At 42.9% G+C, this 20,828-nt stretch overlaps 2 protein-coding genes across 7 annotated transcripts in view; both read left to right on the top strand.

Moving 5' to 3' along the window:
* grk3 (G protein-coupled receptor kinase 3) overlaps positions 1 to 10,653 on the top strand; it is a 60,791-nt gene extending 50,138 nt beyond the window's left edge. For 4 of the 5 annotated variants that reach the window (XM_067483294.1, XM_067483295.1, XM_067483293.1 and 1 more), the window contains 7 exons: positions 822 to 922; positions 1,296 to 1,362; positions 2,271 to 2,366; positions 4,450 to 4,612; positions 4,690 to 4,826; positions 5,886 to 5,999; positions 6,113 to 10,653. In XM_067483294.1, the coding sequence (XP_067339395.1) occupies positions 822 to 922; positions 1,296 to 1,362; positions 2,271 to 2,366; positions 4,450 to 4,612; positions 4,690 to 4,826; positions 5,886 to 5,999; positions 6,113 to 6,274 (840 nt within the window). In that variant the 3' untranslated portion in view covers positions 6,275 to 10,653. The remainder of the gene's footprint in view (positions 1 to 821; positions 923 to 1,295; positions 1,363 to 2,270; positions 2,367 to 4,449; positions 4,613 to 4,689; positions 4,827 to 5,885; positions 6,000 to 6,112) is intronic. The other variant, XM_067483296.1, reaches the window with a different exon arrangement.
* A 1,603-nt stretch (positions 10,654 to 12,256) lies between these two features.
* The window catches only part of LOC137103201 (unconventional myosin-XVIIIb-like), a 45,466-nt gene continuing 36,894 nt past the window's right edge, over positions 12,257 to 20,828 (top strand). Inside the window, exons 1-9 of one of the 2 annotated variants that reach the window (XM_067483291.1) lie at positions 12,257 to 12,484; positions 13,510 to 13,703; positions 16,894 to 17,037; positions 18,192 to 18,596; positions 18,742 to 18,805; positions 19,837 to 19,949; positions 20,032 to 20,199; positions 20,370 to 20,580; positions 20,654 to 20,796. In XM_067483291.1, the coding sequence (XP_067339392.1) occupies positions 13,665 to 13,703; positions 16,894 to 17,037; positions 18,192 to 18,596; positions 18,742 to 18,805; positions 19,837 to 19,949; positions 20,032 to 20,199; positions 20,370 to 20,580; positions 20,654 to 20,796 (1,287 nt within the window). In that variant the 5' untranslated portion in view covers positions 12,257 to 12,484; positions 13,510 to 13,664. The remainder of the gene's footprint in view (positions 12,485 to 13,509; positions 13,704 to 16,893; positions 17,038 to 18,191; positions 18,597 to 18,741; positions 18,806 to 19,836; positions 19,950 to 20,031; positions 20,200 to 20,369; positions 20,581 to 20,653; positions 20,797 to 20,828) is intronic. The other variant, XM_067483292.1, reaches the window with a different exon arrangement.

The raw sequence follows: 20,828 nt of genomic DNA, 5'->3' as shown, positions 1-20,828 counted from the left end.
CTAAAAAGATGTGAGTGAAGATGAGGAAGTGGGTTGGCCCAAGAACCTGGCTGCTGTAGACTGACAGGACGGCCGGGGGTAGTGTGGGGGGGAATGACTCTTGTCAATAGCGTTTTACTTCCTCAACTAGGAAGGCAGCCCATTAGCCGCCAGAAGATTTCTGCTGCAACAGTTGGGGCCTGAATCTATTTCTTCCATCCAGTAGCTCCTCCATAGATGTCACCAACGTGAATCTTCCTCCATTTAATGCTCCTTTTTTAAATTTTTTTTTCTGGACAGTGACTAATGACAGCAGACAATATGCACAGTCACACAGAAGCCAGACGTTTGAAAAACCACATGAATTCAGCTCTGTTCACAGTGGTTGCATTGTCAGGGATCAGATATGAATTGGATCCAGGACTGCATATAAAAGGGGGCCAGAGCTGATTTATTAAAAAACAAATATTGATTGGGTTTGTTCACACTTTACTGACAAAATCAGATGTCACTTAATGACATGTGAATTTACAAAAGTAAGTGAAACCCTTTCTATTAAGCCATCATTATTTTACTGTATGTTTGTACTGTCTTTGCATCAGTCAGTAACCTCACAAATATTTCTGTATATAATCAATTCAGTGATTGATCTTATGAAAAAAAATCTTTACAATACAGCGATCTCTTTTTGACCTCAAGTGAAACCCTGAGCAAGACAAAATTACTTTGGCACATGGCCAGACTTTAATGAATCCCTCTGTACTGTAGTATTAGGTGCAAATTATGTTGATCTGTTCAAACACTCCTCCGTGTTTCCCTCCCTGCTACTCTTTCTCCTGCAGAATGTGGAGCTGCCTGACTCTTTCACTGCAGAGCTCAAAGATTTGCTGGAGGGGCTTCTGCAGAGAGATGTATCCAAGAGGCTCGGCTGTCAGGGCCGGGGGTACGGCTGACGCACGCACACACACACACACACAAACACTAGTTCACACTACATTACGTCCACAAGCATGCAAATAAATTCATCAGTCGGATGAGTTTTGCTAGATGTGCTCATTAAGGCGGAAATTGCTGGGTGGTGTAGTGTGTGTCCCAGTGACGATGGATAGAGACAGACATCTAGTTTAATAGAAGCTGAGTTCATAACTAATTTCTCAGTGCCATCATTTCGCATCAGCTTAGGACTAAACCGGAGAGAGGATTCTGTGAAAAAGCATGACTGTGTTTCAGATGGTAGTAATGTGGCAAACCTGCCACCTAGTGTCCAATTGAAAAAATTCATGCTCCTGCCGTCTGCCTCTCTGTCACACATGCAGAGCCCCAGAGGTGAAGGAACATCAGTTTTTCAAAGGCATTGACTGGCAGCAGGTGTACCTCCAGAAGGTGAGTGAGAATCCTTCTTTGTGCTTTGTGCTGCACGTTGAGCCATATTCAGACCCAAGAGGATGTCTGTTAATAATTTAGTAAACTATGATCTGATCTGACACTAGTCTTTGCAGGCCACTTTTTATTTGTTGAAAGTGATGCAGTTGAACTAATGTGCACTAGAATCTGTTGCATTTTTTTTTTTTTTTTAAAGACGAATTGGTACCTGAAACATTTGTCAGCATAGGCCTAGACACAGTTTGTGCACAAAGTTTGGATATGTGATCAGTAGATATTCCCTCTTAATCTACTAATCCTGTGTTCAAAGACTGTCACTTTCAAAATAAAATGAAGTTTGGATTAATGAGAAGCAACAGTTATTGATGTTCAAGAATATTACACTCAAGACTGCCTCCTTGTGGCAAAGTACACAAGTGTGTAAACAACACTAATCATATGTATAGTTGGTACATATGCTGACTTTGAGGTTGTGCCTTCAGACACAAATTATCCCTTTTTTTTTTTTTTTTTAAGTTATGATAATACAATCTTAACAAACATTTTCGCAGACCGTGATGTGTAACAAATGCAAATGTTTCAGGATTCTTCAAATTGATTTTTGGGCAGAAGATAAATATCAGCCTGGAATAAGAAAAAATCTAATCTAAAGCTCTCGTTTTTAAGCTTAAGATATTTAAAGTGTTCCAGTTTACATATGACAAAAGAATCTGGTTTATTTGAGCAGAGCATCACTTCAAATTATGGCTCTCTCTGTGTTTCATGCTATGCGGGATGGAGCTACACTAGTCATTAGTCCACTACGGTTACAGTTGCTATGGTTACCTCATCACTTTGTAAAATGCTGCTGTGGGATTGTTGCTTCTGTGTCTCCTTCATCCTCCTCTGTTCTTTCCCTCCACCTCCAGTACTCCCCTCCTCTAATCCCCCCAAGGGGAGAGGTGAACGCTGCGGATGCTTTTGACATAGGTTCTTTTGATGAGGAGGACACCAAGGGTATCAAGGTAAAGCAAACTCGTACACATCTCTCACACACCACAGATGTTGTCTGTATAGTAAACAACCATGGCTGTGAACAGTGAAAGATCTTATGTTCATCTCAACTTCTTCTACTAAATTGACCACAAAAGACCAGAAAGTGTCCTTACTAGGAGGAGACAGCTAAATGATGGTCATTTATTTTAGGATTAGTCTGTTTGGCAATTTGCTGTCAATCTTTGGACCTCTCGTTTAATCTTATCAGACAATGGAGCGGGGGACGCCAATGACATTGGACACTTTTTGTCCTGAAAAAAACACCCATTGAAAATAATTAGAAGACAGCTGCCCCAGGCTGCTAAAATACTTTTCATCTGATCAGGAAATAACATGTTTCCACCCCCTGTTGAAAAGTGTGAAACCACTGGCAGGACTGTGTATCAGAGCCGTGCAAGGATGCAAATTATGTTTTGTTATTTTTTTTTTTTAAGCAATTTCTTTTAGCTTCTTAAATGTGAGGATTTGCAGCTTTTGCCTTGTTATTGAGGACCATTAACTAAATTGGACTCAAAATTGGGCCAAAAAGCCATTTTCGTGCTCCACTTTGAATTTTTTACTTTTTTTCCCCTGACATTTAAAAACAAATCTGGTTTTGGTCAATCTGGTTTTATTTCTGTGATTTTCTTGGTTTTCCTGGAACAGCAAGTTCTTTCCTCATTAAGTTCAGCGTGGCTGCAGTAGCAGTTATTCATCCTCTAAAATTCCTGTGCCAATAAAAAAAAAAAAAGACACAAATGTTATTTTACATTTCCCAAGACAGCGCTTTTCGTCATCAGAGGCCTAATCCTCTAAATAACTGCTGCATAGTAATGTGAGCACAGTAGTAGGTTTAGGAAGGAAGTGTACAGCTCCAGTCCCTTGACATTAATCCAGCCAGAACAAAATGTTTTTGTCTAAAAGTGAACAGTTGAGTTTTTTCAGAGAGTCAGTAGAAACCAATTACAGCAGCATCCACACACTGGTTTTGTACAGGACTGTGTTCTACTGAGAGGTGGCTTTAATATATTGTTTGAAATCAATTTAAAAGTGCACATTTTTTGATTCCAGGATTTGTAAAAGATATCAGGTGTGTGGCCAAAAGCAACAGCTGCAAAAAAGCAACAGGGGCAAAAAAGGATATTAGTAGTATTATTGTTTCCAATGCAAGAAGTGGCAGAGTGGAGAAAAGGAAAGTTTTAGTCAGCACAAGTGAGAAGCCCTGTGGTTCCGGAGATATCACTAAGCTATTCAAACAGGTCAGTCAGGAGAGGGTGGAACCTCAAGGTTCTGATCACACCACCTGCACGAAGGGCAATTGTATAAAGGTAACATTTTAAAACTGAGAAAGAATATGTTCCGTTAGATTCCACACTCATGTTATGTGGTTACGTATGTAGCCAACATAAAGAGGGGAAGTTAAGCAAACCAGATGGCCACCTCCTACTCTGCTTTTCACAACCAAGTGTTTACCACTACAGGAACTTAGCCCGCAGCTTAAGGTGTAGCCATTGTTTGACCGCACTCCTCCTTTGTGGGCTCGAGGTCCTGAAGCTACATTTCAGGAAGGTTGCAATAACTAGTTTGCAAACACTAAGTATGGTGCTCAAACGATTGCAAATGGCAGTTACTGTTACTGCCATGAAAAAATAAGTATAAACGTGTGAGGAAAGTTTGTCTGCAGAGGAAGTGGAATCTCCTGTGCTGGTAAACAAACATAGAAGTGTACAATGTACAAATGTCATTGCTAATTGTCTCAAAGCTTAACTGCACTCACTGACTGGTTATTTTACAAAATACATCTGAAATGTTCTAGTTTATAAAAAAAAAAAAACTAGAATCTGTGCACTAGAATCTACAATTGGTACCTGAAACATTTGTCAGCATAAGTCTAGACACAGTTTGTGCACAAATTTTGGATACGTGATCAGTAGATTTTCAAATTTTCCCTCTTAATCTACGAATCCTGTGTTCAAAGACTGTCACTTTCAAAATAAAATGAAGTTTGGATAAATGAGAAGCAACACTTGATGTTCAAGAATTCCCCCCCCCCCCCATCTCTCCATCTCCCAGTTGTTGGACAGTGACCAGGAGCTGTACAAGAACTTTCCTCTGGTCATATCCGAGCGCTGGCAGCAAGAGGTGGCAGAGACGGTGTACGAGGCGGTCAACTCGGACACGGACAAGAGCGAGGCTCGCAAGAGAGCTAAGAACAAGCAGCTGGGCCACGAGGAGGGTAATGACAGATGACAGATGATTAAGTCTTGTGAAAACCCGGTGTGAGATGTCCTAACAGTGTGTGTTTGTGTGCAGACTACGCCCTGGGTAAGGACTGCATAATGCATGGCTACATGTTGAAGCTGGGGAACCCATTCCTGACTCAGTGGCAGCGTCGATACTTCTATCTCTTCCCTAACCGTGTGGAGTGGAGAGTGGAAGGCGAGTCACCGGTGAGCTTCATCAGTCCGATGTTTGTCTGTCCTGAAGGAAGCGTGTTCTGCTACTGTTTGTCAGTGTGTCAACATTGTCTGTCTGTCTGTCTGTCTGTCTCCACACATGAAGGAGATGTGGCTTAAACATTTTAAAAAGCAGAAAAGTCGGGTGAGTGCTGTCACCAGGTCCAGGTCCCCTGCTGTCTTTGTCCAGATGATCTTTAGAGCTGTAGTGCACCTCCCTGCTTTACACTATTTGTGTTTTATTCTTCTTCTTCCTCCTCAAATTGCTGCTTGTAGATGTGCAACAGAAAAGCTTTAAATGCAATAACTTGAGAGCTGGTTTGTTTTACCGATGGATTGTCTGTACGTTCAGTCTTTATGAAATACCGTGACAGTCGATGGTGTTTAAAAATGTGTATATGCCTGTGTGCAGCGAACAAATAATTATAACAATTACAAAAATACAATAAAAATAAAAAAAGCATCTTCTGCCATGTAAAAATGTCTGGAGCAGAGCTGAACTATAACTAACAGCAATTTGGAGAGTTTTTGTGATGGGTGGCAGACTCGTGCGTGCACTGCAGCAACCTGTAACCCGTCAAGTAGGCTGATCAAACATGCACTGAGCTGCTTCTGCTGGGCAGTGCAGCATTAAACTGTAAGGAGATTGATTCCTCTTGCTCAGGCCAGTGCGTTTGCACCGCCACACGCTGACACCTCTGTCACACCAGGTCTAGTATTTCTACAGTTGACGCAGTGTGAAGACCCCTTGCTAATTAAATCTTCTGACAGACACAAGGATTTAACCGCGAGCTGACCTTGCTGCCTTGAGCGCTTCTGTTCTGGTTCCGTTTGTAAAGACAGATACTCTGTAAACGCACGGCGGGCAGCAGACGTCCAAGCAAATAACTTAAAATATAAAGACGTAAATTGTACATTATGGGTTTTTCACATTAGGAGTTGTTCCTCCGGTCTCGGGTCAGTTCTGACCTCCGCAGTAACTGTAATTCGCTTCAGCTTCTGCTCTTAACACTTCACCACTGCTTTTTTATGACTGGTCGATTTTGTTCACAGCAGATTCTACTGACGATGGAACACATTGCGACAGTGGAAGAAACGCAGATTAAGGACAAGAAGTGTATCCTGCTGCGCATCAAAGGGGCGAAGCAGATTGTGCTGCAGTGTGAGGTTAGGACCATTTCCCCACTTTTCCTTCCTTAACAGCCTTAGTAAGAGAAACACAAAGAGCTGATCGGCCTTTTTTATTTATTTTTTTCTTCTTCTTCTTGTTCTGACCGCAGAGCGATCCAGAGTTCGTGCAGTGGAAGAAAGAGCTGACCGAAGCTTTCACAGAAGCCCAGAAGCTGCTGCGTCGTGCCCCCAAAGTAATTGGGAAAGGCCGGGCTGGAGTGGTGGAGCTCTCCAAACCCCCCCTCACACACCGCAATAGCAACGGCCTGTGAACACACACATGCCCATATGTGTGTGCGTAAATGTGCACACACACACGACACACACACAACACACTGCATCCCACCACCCCTCTCCTGCCGCAGGATGTTTACCCTGACACTTTACGACCTCCCACTCCAGACGTCTCACTCTGTGTGTGTGTGTATTTGTGTGTGTGTGTGTATACATGGATGCCTAACAGCTTGATACGACGACCCCCCCACCCCCAACCACAACCACACACACTCAGTATGATGGCGAATCATATGTGCGATAAAGTTTTTTGTTTTTTTTAACCCTGCCAATGGGACCTTGCCAGTCAGCGGGAGGAAGAACGGACAACGGGGCGAGGAGTGAAATGTTCCAGAGGACTCAGCATGTGAAGAACCTCTGCATGAATGTGACGAGGACTGATTCCCGGTCCTCACTTGTTTCCTGTCTTTCTCTTTTTTGTCAGTCCCCCCTCTCTTCCTCCACCACCTTGCTCTGATTAAACCAGGTGAATCTGGAGGCCCCCCCACCGAGCTCATGAAGATCTCGACGGTTAAGAGGCGTTACTCTCTCCGAGCAGATGCGGATGAGACCGGGCCTCAGCAGGGAATGTATTTCTACCATATAACAAAAAATTGAAGAAAACCGAAAGGCTGCTCCCCGGGTTCTTGTAATGCCTCACTCTGACCATTCTTCCCTCCGTTACCGAAGTGCATAAAGTGCCAACACCAATATTTACTTGAGTCACCTGAGCACCCAGGAGGGGGAACGCTCTGGTGGCAGATATCCCCCCCCCCCACCCAGATACACAGGCAGACGGTATTCATTGGAGGTGTTGGTCATGGGGTTTTTTGATCATTCCAATGCTGAAAACTGGAAGTACAAGGACCACTGACTCTTGTAGAATGGCTCTTGTACACCCAGTTACCATAGAGACTGAAATGTCATTGGCTTACAAACATCCGCCGTCGCTATGGGAACCATGAACACTGGTATATCTGTAAACCAGTAACCACAGACAATGGTGTAACTCTTGTGTATGAATACACTTGTAGAAAAAGAGATGCTAGCAGAGTAAAGGAGGGGAGGGGGGGAGGGGACGACTGTGTACATACGAAACTTTCTCTGTGAATCTCCAGTGTTTTGAGTTGTTTGCATTATTGGGGACTCCTCTGTCTGCCTGTTTGTGAATCTGTCCTGGCTTGCAGGTGAGGGAATGGGGAAGGGGGGGTGGACAGGCAGGAGTCTGACAGCTTTCTATCACACACAGTGCTGCATTACCTCAGTTGGATTGTGTTGGTTTGAACATGTTAGGCGAGAACTTCGCATCGGGCCAAATGTCACAGTCAGCACAGAGCACAGGCAGGCGACGAGCTTGTACGCAGCTGCAGCGCGCTTTGGAAAACTCATTGCCCCCCCACCCACCACACACAAACACTCTCTCACACACACACACACACACATCATTTTTGAACGTTTACTTTTTCAGGCAGTCAGCTATTGTGGAGCGTCTCTGTGCAGAGAGGAGAAGGAAAAAGCTAAAACTAATAGAGAAAGTTACCCTCAAACAGAACTATTCCAGATCCATTTCTACACACGAGTCCTCCAATATTTGCGGCATTTTAAAATAATTTGTGCAGATTTTCCTGCCCCTTGGCCTGTAGCTAGCAGAAGTCCATTGAGCAGCTGTAGGTACAGAGAACCAAGGAAAAAAGCAGCAAAGTCATTTTCCAAGAAAAGCAAGTTGCTGATCACTTTCATTATCAGTTTGCTTTGATCTATACATTTCTCACAACCAGAGGTCGTATTGAGTTTTACATCGTAACGTATAAGAAGCTGCCTCTGTATATTTGCTTGGAAATGTGATCGAAACGATCAGTGACTGAGAATCATCAAAATAATGGCTGCTTCATTCTTAACGTATTGGCTCTGACGCTGAGCATTTTGCGTTCGGGTGTTTTGTCCCGACTAAGAACAGAAGCAGCGTCCTGTTCTTAGCAGTGCTGTTTATTTGAAGCTAATGTATCTCCGCCGTGGGTCTGAGCTATATGGAAGTGCCTGAAAAGCAAACGGGGAGAACTGAAGTGATTAAATCAACACCATGCAACCATGGAGGCATTCGGCTGCTGTTGTAGCTGTGGTTCTTCTCCTTTGTTTGCCATCTCTTCACTTAACGCGTTGACATTGAAATTGATTGTTGACATTACACTTGATTGTGTTTTGGTGTATTTTTGAGTAAAGCTCATAAAATACCGAGTCAACCTAAGTGTTGCCTAAAATAGTTTGAAGCAACGAGAAGTTGCCACAAAGCATGTTGCCATGTGAATGTGCTGCAAACCAGCATCTAAGGTTGGAAAATGTTTCAGTGTGTCTGCTATCAGACGGTGCAGATGTTTCCAGTGGAAACTGCAGCCAGATGCTGTCCACATGTGCCGCCTTATGAACAAGTTGCTGAGTTTGTCCACATTAATGCTCACGAGCTGTAAACATGGGAACGTTTCCACCTCTGCCATCCATCCCACATGACAGGAGCACACTCATCATTCTGGGCCAGAACCTGGTTCTTTATCAGCTCGGTCATGTTGAATTGCCAGCTGCATAACGAAGTTTCTCAAACCACACTTTACGTGTTGCAGTGGATTCTCTGTACCTCTTCTACCATGGGTCTGTTGGAGTGACGCCAGGTCGCTCACCGTCATGCATCTACAGCTGCTGTTTATATCTCCCATTAGTGTTTGAGGGTCGACTTTTGCTCAGTCTTTCGTGATTTTTACGTCTCTCTTTTCTGAATGTAACACAGTTGAGAGGAGGCGAAGCGTTTTTATTATCGGAGCTTTTACCGCGTCTTCAGTGTCGTCGCAGAGCACATCACACGCACAACGGTCGTGCAGAGAAGCAGGAGGATGAATTGTTGGATTCGTTCATAAATTTCAGGGTTTAATTTTTCACGCGTTACTGCGTCCTCGCCTGTGATGTCCATGCATTTCCAGGGCTGTGATGTGTGACCTACAATAAGAAAAGGATTGATTAAAAGGGGAGCTTTGTGCTTTTTTTGGGTTTTTTTTTTTTTTTTGGCAACCTTTACGAGTCAGGGGGAGGTATTGTCTTTTTGTCTTATAGAGAAAATTTGTCACCTCTCAAGGTGTCTTTTATTTTTGTAAACCAAAATGGTTTTTATTATTTTCATGGAAATTTATGTTGTTGCACCTTTTTAGCCAATGTGTGTTAATTAATAGTTGTTCAATGTGCCAAATAACTGTTGCTGATTTGAGGGGAACCAATGGGAAGCCTTCTTTTCTGAACTTTTGACCCTTCTCACCGTGGACTTGGCAACAGCCAAAAAAAAAACAAAAAAAGAGACAAAAAAAATAATAAAATTTTAAAAAAGTTAAGAAAGTAAAAAAAAAAACAAAAAAACGACCACACACACACACACACTCTCAAATTCACACACATGAACTTTGCGGTGAACATTCTCGAAGGGTACAAAACTGTGACCAAACATTTTCCCGGAGAGGACGTGCGTCTGTGCATTTCTGGGTTTCTACCACGTTGCCATTGGGACTCTCGCCACACGCCGATCCAGCTCTACTCTCTCCTTCCTTTCACACTGTATCTGTCATGTGAATGTGTGAGCATATGTGCGCGCTTCATTACCGCTTTCTGTGTTCACCCAGTGGACATTTTTATTATTATTATTATTATTTTTCCTCAGATTCTCTGGTCAAAACACTCAACACCAGATGATTTAAAAAGGATGGCGTATAGGAAAAACATTCAAAGTATATATAAATATATGTGTATATGAAATGACAAAAATGCTCTAGGTTTATTTAAAAGATTTATCGTAGAAAAACAAAATGTTTGGGGGAGGTTGGGGGGGTTTTGATGTGAGTAATAATTGTTTGTGGTGAAGAATTCAGCTCGAATCTTGCACATAAAGACTTTAGATATTGTACCTGCGAGTTTCAGATGATTATTTTTGTTTAAATGCCGGACTCTTTGCTCTTTCATATTTATTGCGTGTGCGGGGAGCTCGCTCTCTCTCTGTCTCTCTCTCTCTCTTTCTATCTTGCGTCGTCTCTCCTCCACGTGTATGAGCTCTCAGCTGAGCGCTCCCTGTAGAAACCCCCCGCCCCCAACCCCCACCCCAGTTTACACCCATCAGAAAGTTTTCTTTTTCATATGTCACAAACACAAGTACTACTGGCTTTGGGTTATTACCATTACGGTTCTGAAAATACTGATATATAATTGATAATATTCAATGATTATTATTAAAATTTATTTTATTTCAATTATTTTTTTGTTTGTTTGTTTGTTTTCCAAACAGGTAGGAAATTACGTGTTGGACTGCTTGTAAAAACAGTTCATGAATAAAAATCCTTTTTCCGTGTTGCCTCCTGTTACCTTTGCATTACTTTCTGCATGGACGCATATTTTAAACATGTTGACAGGACGTACAAAATATGACATTCTTCATCTTATGAAATTGTAGTTGGACAAACAACTATATCAAAGTCCACTCACGAGCTTTTTCTGAAGTATTCAACCATATAATGTCTTCTATGTTTCTGGAATGAGCTTTTCATACCTGACATTAAGTCAGAAATTCAAAGAGGGCAGTGGGCTAAACCGTCCGATGGTGAGATGGTGATGATGAGAGCGCTGAACACGGCTCGTAGGTGGGGTTGGTGTTTCCTTTGGAAGATGAGCATCACTGACACGCTTAGGCCTCAAACGTGACAAATGAATCCTGAATCAGGGTTTTCTTAAAACTGCATCTTTTTCTGGAACCAGCACTAAAGCCTCGTTCAGACGGGTTTACAGTTCCTGTCGACGCATTTACCCTGATAGTGATGGCAATTGTCCATAATCCTTACTGAACTTTGGCAAACCCATGAAAGTGACAGTGTTTTTCTGTTGTCATTGTTCAAAACCAAGTAAAAAGGTAAAATACATCTTTACAGCAGCAGGGAGAAATGAACAGTCAACTGTAATAACAGGATTAAACTCACAGCTGCAGCCATTCGGTCTAAATAGTCTTAATGAAAATTGTGATTTATCAAAACAAATTTTCACATATTTTTATTTAGTTGTTTTCGGTTTGCATGTGTTTTCCCTCGTCTAGAGGTGGATGAAGTACTCAGAAATTGTACCCAAGTAAAAAGTCAAATACACAAAATAAAAATTTACTGTATAATGGAATTGATTGATTGTGACATAAATGATGGTTGAAACAATTTTATGATCTGATGCCTTTTCCACTGATAAAAGCGTCCTGACAGCTGAACATAAGGTGAGGACGCACAGGTTAAATGGTAAACGGTCGGCACTTATCTACCGTAAAGCGATTTACGCTGCTTCCTTTCTAATCTTAACTTTGATTAGAACTGTAGTGGAGTGAAAGTCAGAGCTGCCATAATCAAATCTACGTAAAGTACAGATGCGTGAAGAATGTACTGAAGTACAGTAACTAAGTACTTGCTTGAACCTGAGCCACTGTACTCGTGGGACAGAAGGACAGAAGGGAGTTGAAGTACATGTAGCAGTGTTACAGTCCGTGAATCGGCCAACACGACTTTCTTTGACAGTGTGTTTATATAAATGTTTCCAGGAGACTGTGTTGCTGGTTCTTGCCCCTCCTCACAAAAAACAGGAGGGGCCTCTTCCTCCTCCTCCTCCTCCTCCTCACCCTTCTCCCCCAGCTGCAGCTGTCAATCAAACCAGACAGCTGATGCGTTGCAGATCTGTACATATGCACTCGTGTCCTCAGTCGGGAGCAGCTGGTGTCTATTGTCACCCCCCCCCCCCCCCCCCCCCCCCGCATCCACGCAGCTTTAGAAAACAGTTGGAATCTCACAAACCCCAGTTTCCCCCATTACAGCTTGTCCTGTGTTGTCTCCTTGTCCTTCTAATGTGTGTTTAAGTAACAGCCAGGTCTCGGACAGGCTTGTGCCCCCTCCCTCCCCCACTCCGCCTGCAGATATTTATAGAGGAATCGTCTGTCAACCCTGTTCTCTTGCTTATCGGTGTGTGTGTGTGTCTGCAGACCCCTGCGTGTCACTCTATTTCTGCCCATTGCTGCATGCCCCACACAGTCTGTCTTGTCTTGTCCAGTGTGAGACTCTGTGGTGGCGCTTGGGTGACAGTGGGATTCTCATTTGGCCTCACAGGATTTGCCGTTAACCATCTGGATCCTTAAACCGTGTCTTTGACGTTTTTCGAAGGTATGTTGCTGTCAGTGGTAATGAGATTGTCCAGGTTTTATTTGAGCTGGTCGACAGAGACGGGCCCTCTGTCCTACAGGAACCAGGCTGTGACTTGACACTGCTCACACCAGCTCACTTTCAGTCTCCTTCACTGAAACGTTGGCTTGATTTTTATTCTGAAGTGTCTCTGAGCATTTGTAGAAGAGCCACAGGCCAAAAACACTGTGAATCTGCTCCTGTGACGTATTATTATGGATTCATCCGGTGAAATGTTGTCGAATCAACTTAATATCAAAACCAGTTTATCACAGTGAGAAGTTTGTTTTCTCTCTTGCAAAGAACCTCACTCTGTTGAAAACGGAGTTGATCACAGACTCTAACACAACCACTCACTCGCAGGAAAAGTTTGGTGATTTTGTATATTTTTGTTATTGTCTACAGAAACCATAAAAACTAAAACTCAACGAATTGTGTCAGTTCGCTAAGATGTGTGAATCCAGAATCTTCATCTGTGCCCCGGAGCCTTGATATGGGTCGATGTGGGCTGTTAAAGAAAACCCATTTTCAGTGGAAACACCTCATGTCCTCAAAGATAAACTTGAGATTTTGGAATTGAATTTTTGCTTGGTTCAGATGGAAAAGTTGCTTTAAGCAAAACGCCCCAAGTTGCTTAGAGGTTCATCAAATGTACTGCATGTAAACGTGACGTAAATCAAACCAAAAACATCAGGTCGGTGTAGAGTGATGAGGAAACTGTGACCTTCCTCACATTGATCCATAAAACGAACAGAAACGTCAGATTGTCGTATATTGATGATGTGATATATTCACATAAAGCTAGAGGACAGAAAAAAAGCATCAATTCACTTATTTTGGTGCAAATTATCTCCAAATGTAAAAATGAGCTTTTCCTGTTTCTACGGCCTTAACTCGTTTATTAATTTAGCGTTTACAGAGGTTTTGACGTCCACTATAAAGTTATAATGGGGGGAGTCGTCCACCAGCTTCTGTCACTTTCCTCACTGTCTGTCTCTGTCCACTAGCAGGTTGTGTGTCTTCCTCTGTGCACACCCACTGCCGCCTCCACCGCTCTGACATCACATCTGGGTGACATCTGTGTGACGCACCTGTCCCCTCCCCCCCCGCCACCACACACACACAACCCTGAGCCACCTACAGTCCCGTCCCCTGAGCGACGATGGCCCTGTCTTCACGCTTAAAACTGTGGGAGCAGAAGGGAGGTGGAGAACTGTTGCATGCGTGCATGAACATCTAATGTTTGATCTCAAATGCGTGTGTGTGTGTGTGTGTGTGTGTGTGTGTTGTGTAGTAGGACGTTGCGTTGATCACATGCCTGAATCATCGTGGCGTCTGTGAGGTCTTGTTGCTGTGGTTGGCCTGTTAGTCATTCCGCATGTACAAGTGAGAGCTTTTTAAAGCCTCATACTGTCACCGAGGTTTGTGCTTTGAAGCTGACAGCAGCGGATATTTGTGTTCATAGGTTTGGAAGTAAAAATACCTTTATGTAAACTATAAGTCCTCCCTTATTGTACTTTTACTCCACTATTTATGTGACGGGTATTAGTACTCGTTGAAAAAAAACTTGACCTATTTACTTTAATGCCAGTAAAAATAACATGAGATGTCAACACACATTTCTATCTATTTCTTTACGAACATTGAGTAAATGAATGTTAAATTGTTTTATTGAAACCATTAAATTATTATTTGATGTGTAAAAGAAAAAGACATTATTAGCACAGTGCAGCTAAAATAAAACTGCAAACACATTTGCATTTTATCACGAGTGTATTTGCAGCCACATCATGTTTTGTCAGTGAAGGAATGTTTCAAAAAGTTCTTCATAGTGTCTTAGTGCCTACAGAGTTCATCAGAGACTCATGAATATTCAGCCGTCACACTGGGAAACATCGAGTCTCAGGTGGACATAAAAGGGCATTTGTGAGGGGAAACCTTCACGGATGCTGTGGGAAGCAGGGAGGTTTATTTGCATTTGCATAAGTCACACTTAATTTTCTACTGAAACCATCTTGAAGAATCCTGAACTTTTCCTTTAATAATGAGGTTAAGTTGAGAATTAACAAAAATAACAAGCTGCAAATACACACAAAAAATGTTTTAGTTGATCAGTAAAATGTCCCATTTGTCTGGATATAGTTTTACATATTTTCATGGTTAATGTTGGAAAAAAGACTGTAATTACTTAATAAAATAAAAAGTCAGACACAACATGTTGATCAGCCTTTGTTGCCCAAACGTAACCACTCAAACGAAACTGAGCAGGTGAACTGTGATGTGACAGCTTTGCAGTTTGCACCCAAATTGTCTCCGTGCACATTTTAAACATAATCCACCCACTAATCATGGTCCCCGCACAAAACACAAATGATCTATTTAGTTTAGACGCACGGGAACCTCATTTGTAAGAGACAGGTTTGGTCAAAAATGCTGGAAACCACTAGTTAAACCTTTAAAACAAAAAATCGATAATTGCAGCTCAGAAAAAAATAGGAGTAAAACGCACAATATTCTCCTCTGAAAGCTTGAGAGGTATAAACTACAAGGACTAAATGTATTTAATTTCTTTCCACCTCTGGTTATTTTGCAGAAAGTTAAAATTTAGATTAACATATCAAATGTCATTGAGTTATACTGAAGTACTTCATGAGCAAGGACCCCACACTCAAATCTGATCTAAAGGAACAGTAGCATCTGCTGGATAGGGACTGGGATGGATGATGGAACGGGATGATTTCTGGAGGCCAGGAGGACTGCGACCTGGGGATTGGGCATAAACAAAGGGTGGGGAATACGAAACGATCACAGCAGGAGGGCGTTTCCAGACCAGTGTTTGAGGTGTGGTCCTGCTCCTGGACTTTAGATACTAATCCCCATTTAATCAACAGGCAGTTAGACTGAGCTTAGTTTACTTTGCCACGTTAAGTCGCCTTCGTGCAGCTCAAAGCTTCGCCCTGCCCGTTCCTCCAGGAAGTTTTCTCATGATTACACAGTGTAGCTTGTCTAAGAATGTGAAACAGCTGTGCTACTGACCTTTATCACATTCTCCATTGTGGCAGCGGGTGATGCCTATTAGTTAAATGTCAGGCCCCCGGCCTGTTTGGCACTTTTCCCTCCCTAATGGTGCTCGTCACAGCCGCTGACTCACGTTTCCTCGTAAAGCCCGGAGCACACTCCGAAAAGCATTTCAAATTATACTCGACTGTCACAAGAGAGATTTAAGTCATAGGGACCAAATCCCAGCTGTGCACAGCTGAGCACGTGCAGCAAACGAGCGAGAAGATTCTTGGGTTTTATAGTGTGTGTCCAGGTTTTGAGGTACCTCTCTCTCTGACGCCACGTCTACGTGATGCTGCCTCGATACCCAACTAATTTCTGTTGCCAAATATGGTCAGTGGAAACATTTAGTCTGTGAATTTAGATCCTTGGCAACACTGATTTTGGAAAAGTCAAAGGACGGCTCCAGTTTTTCCCACGCATCAGTCGTGTGGTTTCCATCTGTGGTTAAGTTAAGGCAACAAAATTACTAAGTTCAGAGAACGGTCGTGTTAAATATTAAAATCATACATTTAATCATTAGCCATCACAGCAAGTGGTCTGTGTACCTGAACAGAACCACAACAACGTTAATGATGCTGTGTTTGCTACAACAGTGAGAAAAATGTTTTAGCAGACAACAAACCACATAGTGCAGAGCTGGTAATTGATTCATTGATTGACAGCAGATTCATAATCAACAACAATTCTTATTAGAGATGTTCCGATACCAATACCAATATAAGGTATCGGGCTCAATCTTGCCTTTATGTATTCATACTCGTAAAACCTCTCTGATGCTGTGTCCGATACCACGTCAGCATGTCTGTGGTTTAGAGCTGTCTGAAGATAATCGATGTGGACAAAAGTAAAGCTAATGCAAACTCAAAGTCCTAAGATCTAGTTAGTAAGTTCAAGACCTACTTGCATGTTTCTTCATCAACAATTACTCATTTACTAGACACTATTATATTTCATTGCCACCATTTTTGTATTTTGTACAGGATTTTTACTTGCATTTCTAAATTGTGAAGATGGCAATATTACTTAAGATCAATGGTGGAAGCACAAATGCATGAACTTGCATTTGATACTTCCACTTAATTTCCAAATTACAATTACATGTACATCTTACTGTATATCTACTGTAGTGGAACCTGGATAAAATGTATTTCCCCTGCAGAAGCTCTGCTGCCTCACTGCCGTTTTTGTGAATGAAGTGCATGTTTGGTTTTTAACTTCGGTACTTTCCCCACATTCGTGCACCAACCTGCCGTACAAGTCTGCCGCATAATGACTCTCTGTTTCCATCATAACCCCACCTGTCCTCGCGCGAACCGACGGGACCACAGATAAAGGAGGAGAACAAGCAGGTGGCCACGGCCGTGCCTCCGCCGCCGCTGTCAGCGCTGCCGGGCGGCTTCCTCAAACAGCTGGTCAGGGAAACCGAGAAGGAGACCAAACATAAGGAGCCGGAGGTCAAAGAGGAGAGAGCAGTGAGTGTTTCTTCAGTTTAAACTAGTTGTTGAAGGACACAATAAAGTTTATTTCTGTTCAAATCAACTTTATTTATAGAGCAACAATTTACAAGTCTTCTCAAGGTACTTTACAGAATAAAGTCAAGACTATACAAATATGTACAGGAAACCCAACGAATCCCAAAGGAAAAGGTTTGTATGGTATAGATAAGCCTTTAGCTAGTTAGCGTAGCTTAGCATAAAGTGGAAAGAGGCTGGACACTTATTAATGTTAGATTATTTGTTCCATAATTTTGTTTTATTTCATGTACGAAACTGAACTGTAACACAACAAAGAAAAAAAGTTCTTCCTATCGGTTTCCAGTCTTTATGCTAAGCTATGCTAAGCAGCTAGTTAGCATAGCTTAGCATAAAGGGGAAACAGCTGGTCTGCCTCTGTGGCTTTAAACACATACTTATTTTAATGTTATTATTACCCAACACATTTAATTCCGTTATTTTTAATGTACATAAATGAACTGCAAAACAAGAAACCAGGAAAAACCAAAGAAACAGTTGCTTCCATCAGTTTCCATTCTTAATTCTAAGCTATGCTAACTAGCTTTGTCACACAGGAAGCAAACAGTTAAATTAGTTAGTTAGTTAAAGAATTGATTAGTTGATTACAGAAAGAGTTATTTAACTTTTTTCACAATTTTTTTAATGGGCTTAAAAATGTACATTAACATTTTCAAACACATTTGCCACTTAACTGTGAGTTTTTCACTGTGCAACTTAAGAATAAACACGCAAATAGACTGGATGCAAACAAAGAACCTATGTTAGGACATTTGATAGAAAAAGCACAACTACTGGAAGTGAACAGAAGGCATCTATGGCGTCGGGAGCCTGTAAAGTTGAGTCTGTGCATCTTGACAGCAGGTTCTACTTTTGCTCAGGTTAACAGCAGACAGCCAGAGAAGTATCCAAAACCCGACATCAGAAGCATGTTTCTGTGGCTCAGATGTGTCCTTCCGTTTCCTTGTGTGTTTGCATGTGTCTGTTGAGCTTTCTAGACTGAGCGCACAGATGTGTTCGGACTTTTCATCTGTCAGAATGAAAACAAAGTCCATTCAGCAAAATGTCACACTGCTCCTTTAAAGGACCACACTGATTCTCTGTTTTACCCCCAGCAACCAAGCAAACTGAGCAACAACCTCGTGCAACAGTTCCTTGTCCCAGATCAGACTCCCCCGATCCTCGAAGCGGAGATGTCCCTCCGGGCTGAACAACTGATGGGCGGCAGCAAACAGGGACGCAGCTCAGCCCAGTCGGACGGCAGGTCCTCGTCTCAGAGACTCGTCATGTCTCCTGACCCCGGCAACAAACCGCAAACCAAGCAGGCTGTGATACCAGAGCCGCTTAAGCCGTTGCAGGACGTGAGGTCAGAGAAGAAAACCAAGAAGACGCCACAGGCTCAGGAGGACAAGAGAGAGGAGGTGAAGCCGGTGAAGAAAGAGGAGGAGAGCATGTCGGAGAGGCAGGAACCAGATGGAAGGCAAGCGGACGCATCCATGACAGAGCCTGACAGGAGAGAGGTGAGGACATTACTCTGTGCCTCTGCAGCCATTTCTAGATGTTCACTCATCGATTAGAAACAACCAATGAGATGTTGTACAGTGTGCAGTAATTATATCACAAGTACTTTGCTTTTTGCCTCTGCCCCCTGTGTTTCTGTCTCAGGTGAGGGATGTGTGGTATGAAGCTGGAACTGTGTGGTACGTCCACAAGGATGGTTTCACCCGCGGTGAGACATGAAAACACACACACACACACACACACACACACAATCGCAATAAATAGCTCATTTTACATGTTTGCCACAGTTTGGTCAATTTGTTTAAATCCCGTCTGCACTGCAAACTTTCAAACCACATCGTCGGCTTCACAGAATGAAAGGCAACAGCTGTTCAAATTTACATTATTAATACTTAACAAAATGCACTTGTTACTAGTTTTGATCATGTTCGGGGTAATTGCACGGCGAACAAACCCATTTAGCTGTTGTGTGTGAGTGAAGCTAACTTAAACCAAGTCAGTGCAGTACTGCATGAATAAAGCTAATTGACACAAAAAGCCCTGTTATTTTTGCACAGCAGAGAGCGAGAGAGACAGGGGACAGTGGAGGGTTAGATGGGTGGGAAGCCCCCCTTAGTAGTATAGTGTATATACTAATATAGTACACTAGGAATGCATGTTAATAAACTTAAGGGGGGGTCAACAAAGTAAAAAGTAAAAAGTCGTGCATAACAGATGTTCAAATCAACATGGTTACACAGGTAACTATTACTTTTTTGTTAAGGAAACCAGTTTGTATGGTTTTGTTCAAGTAGCTACAACTCAGATGTTCAGAGTTCCAGTAAAAAAATTAGCATACTGCACTTGATAAGCATTTGTAAGTACAAATACACATCCCGTTTCAGTTTCCAGTGTGGTTAACATGATAAAAAAGGCTTTAATCGCAGAAGTTTTTTCCATTTAAAACTGTTCAGTGTAAGTTTTTTGAGTTGTCAGGTGTAACAGCAACTGTCTCTAAATGGATAATTTATTATTGAATTTTTTCCATTTAAATTCTCAAAAAACAAACAACAACTCAAAAACAACTTTTTAAAACCAATGTACCTTTAGTTTTTAGATTATTTTACACTCTTGAAAGGCACAAAACGTTCTGCTTCTAACTGTTTGAGTGATCTTGCAAAGAAAGATGGCAGCAGGAAGTAACCGATACCAGCCGGAAGTTGTTAGTTCCTGCAGAAAATGGACTGTCTCTCATTACAGCCACTCAGCTGAAGCCTGACGAGGGCACACCTGAACTCCCAGAAGGGCGTGTGAGGGTCCGCCTGCAGACAGACGGGTCTCTGCATGACGTCACAGAGTATGACATTGAAAAGGTAGCTCCGTTTTTACATATACTGTTCTCCAAAGTAATGACGTCACCACGGACCGACTGTCTCCTCCCATCCCGTCCCGCAGTGTAACCCCGCAGAACTGGACCTGTGTGAGGATCTGAGTGACCTGCAGGCTGTGAATGAATGCGGAGTTCTGCACACGCTGAGCAGTCGAGCTAAAGCCAACATGCCGCTCACGCAGGCGGGACCCAACTTGGTGAACGTGTGGCCTCCGTTACAGACGCACAGCAAGGTGCCACTTTGTCAATGACGCATAAACTTTCCACACACTGTTAGTCTGAATGCACAGTTAGTGGGGTTTTTTTCTTCGTTTGTTTGAATAATTCAAAGTCAGTAAATCGTTTCCCATTTTTCTTGAAAAATTTGTTTCCGTTTCATTTGTTGGCGCTTGTTTTCTGTCAGACTCCAAAGTCCCGGCGCGGGGAGTCAGTGTGGGACGCTCCACCGGCCCTGGCCGCTCTGGTCAAACGCGTGTACGTGTCCATGGTCGGCACCAGGAGAGACCACAGCGTGTGCGCGCTGGGACGCAGTGGCACGGGGAAGAGCACCGCGTGCCACGCCTTCACGCTCGCCCTGCTCAAACAGGCTGGAACCACGGGGGAGAACATCAGCGGTGAGTGCAGCCGCCGCAGGGATCACGCGCCGCGCTCTGCCGACGCCTAACGGTTCTCTTTGTGTTTCCCCAGTGGAGCGCGTGAAGGCCATGTTCACCGTCCTCAGGTCGTTTGGCTGTGTGAGCTCGCAGCACAGCAACGCTTCCTCTCGGTTTGCCATGGTCTTCTCACTGGACTTCAACCACGCGGGGCAGGCTGCTGCCGGACACCTACAGGCAACACAAATACGCATTTTACGAGTCACACA

This window comes from Channa argus, chromosome 18 (genome assembly GCF_033026475.1).
Source record: "Channa argus isolate prfri chromosome 18, Channa argus male v1.0, whole genome shotgun sequence".
Classification (NCBI taxonomy): domain Eukaryota; kingdom Metazoa; phylum Chordata; class Actinopteri; order Anabantiformes; family Channidae; genus Channa; species Channa argus.
Note: the sequence above shows the minus strand (reverse complement) of the source record. Positions and strands in the feature narration are given on the sequence as shown.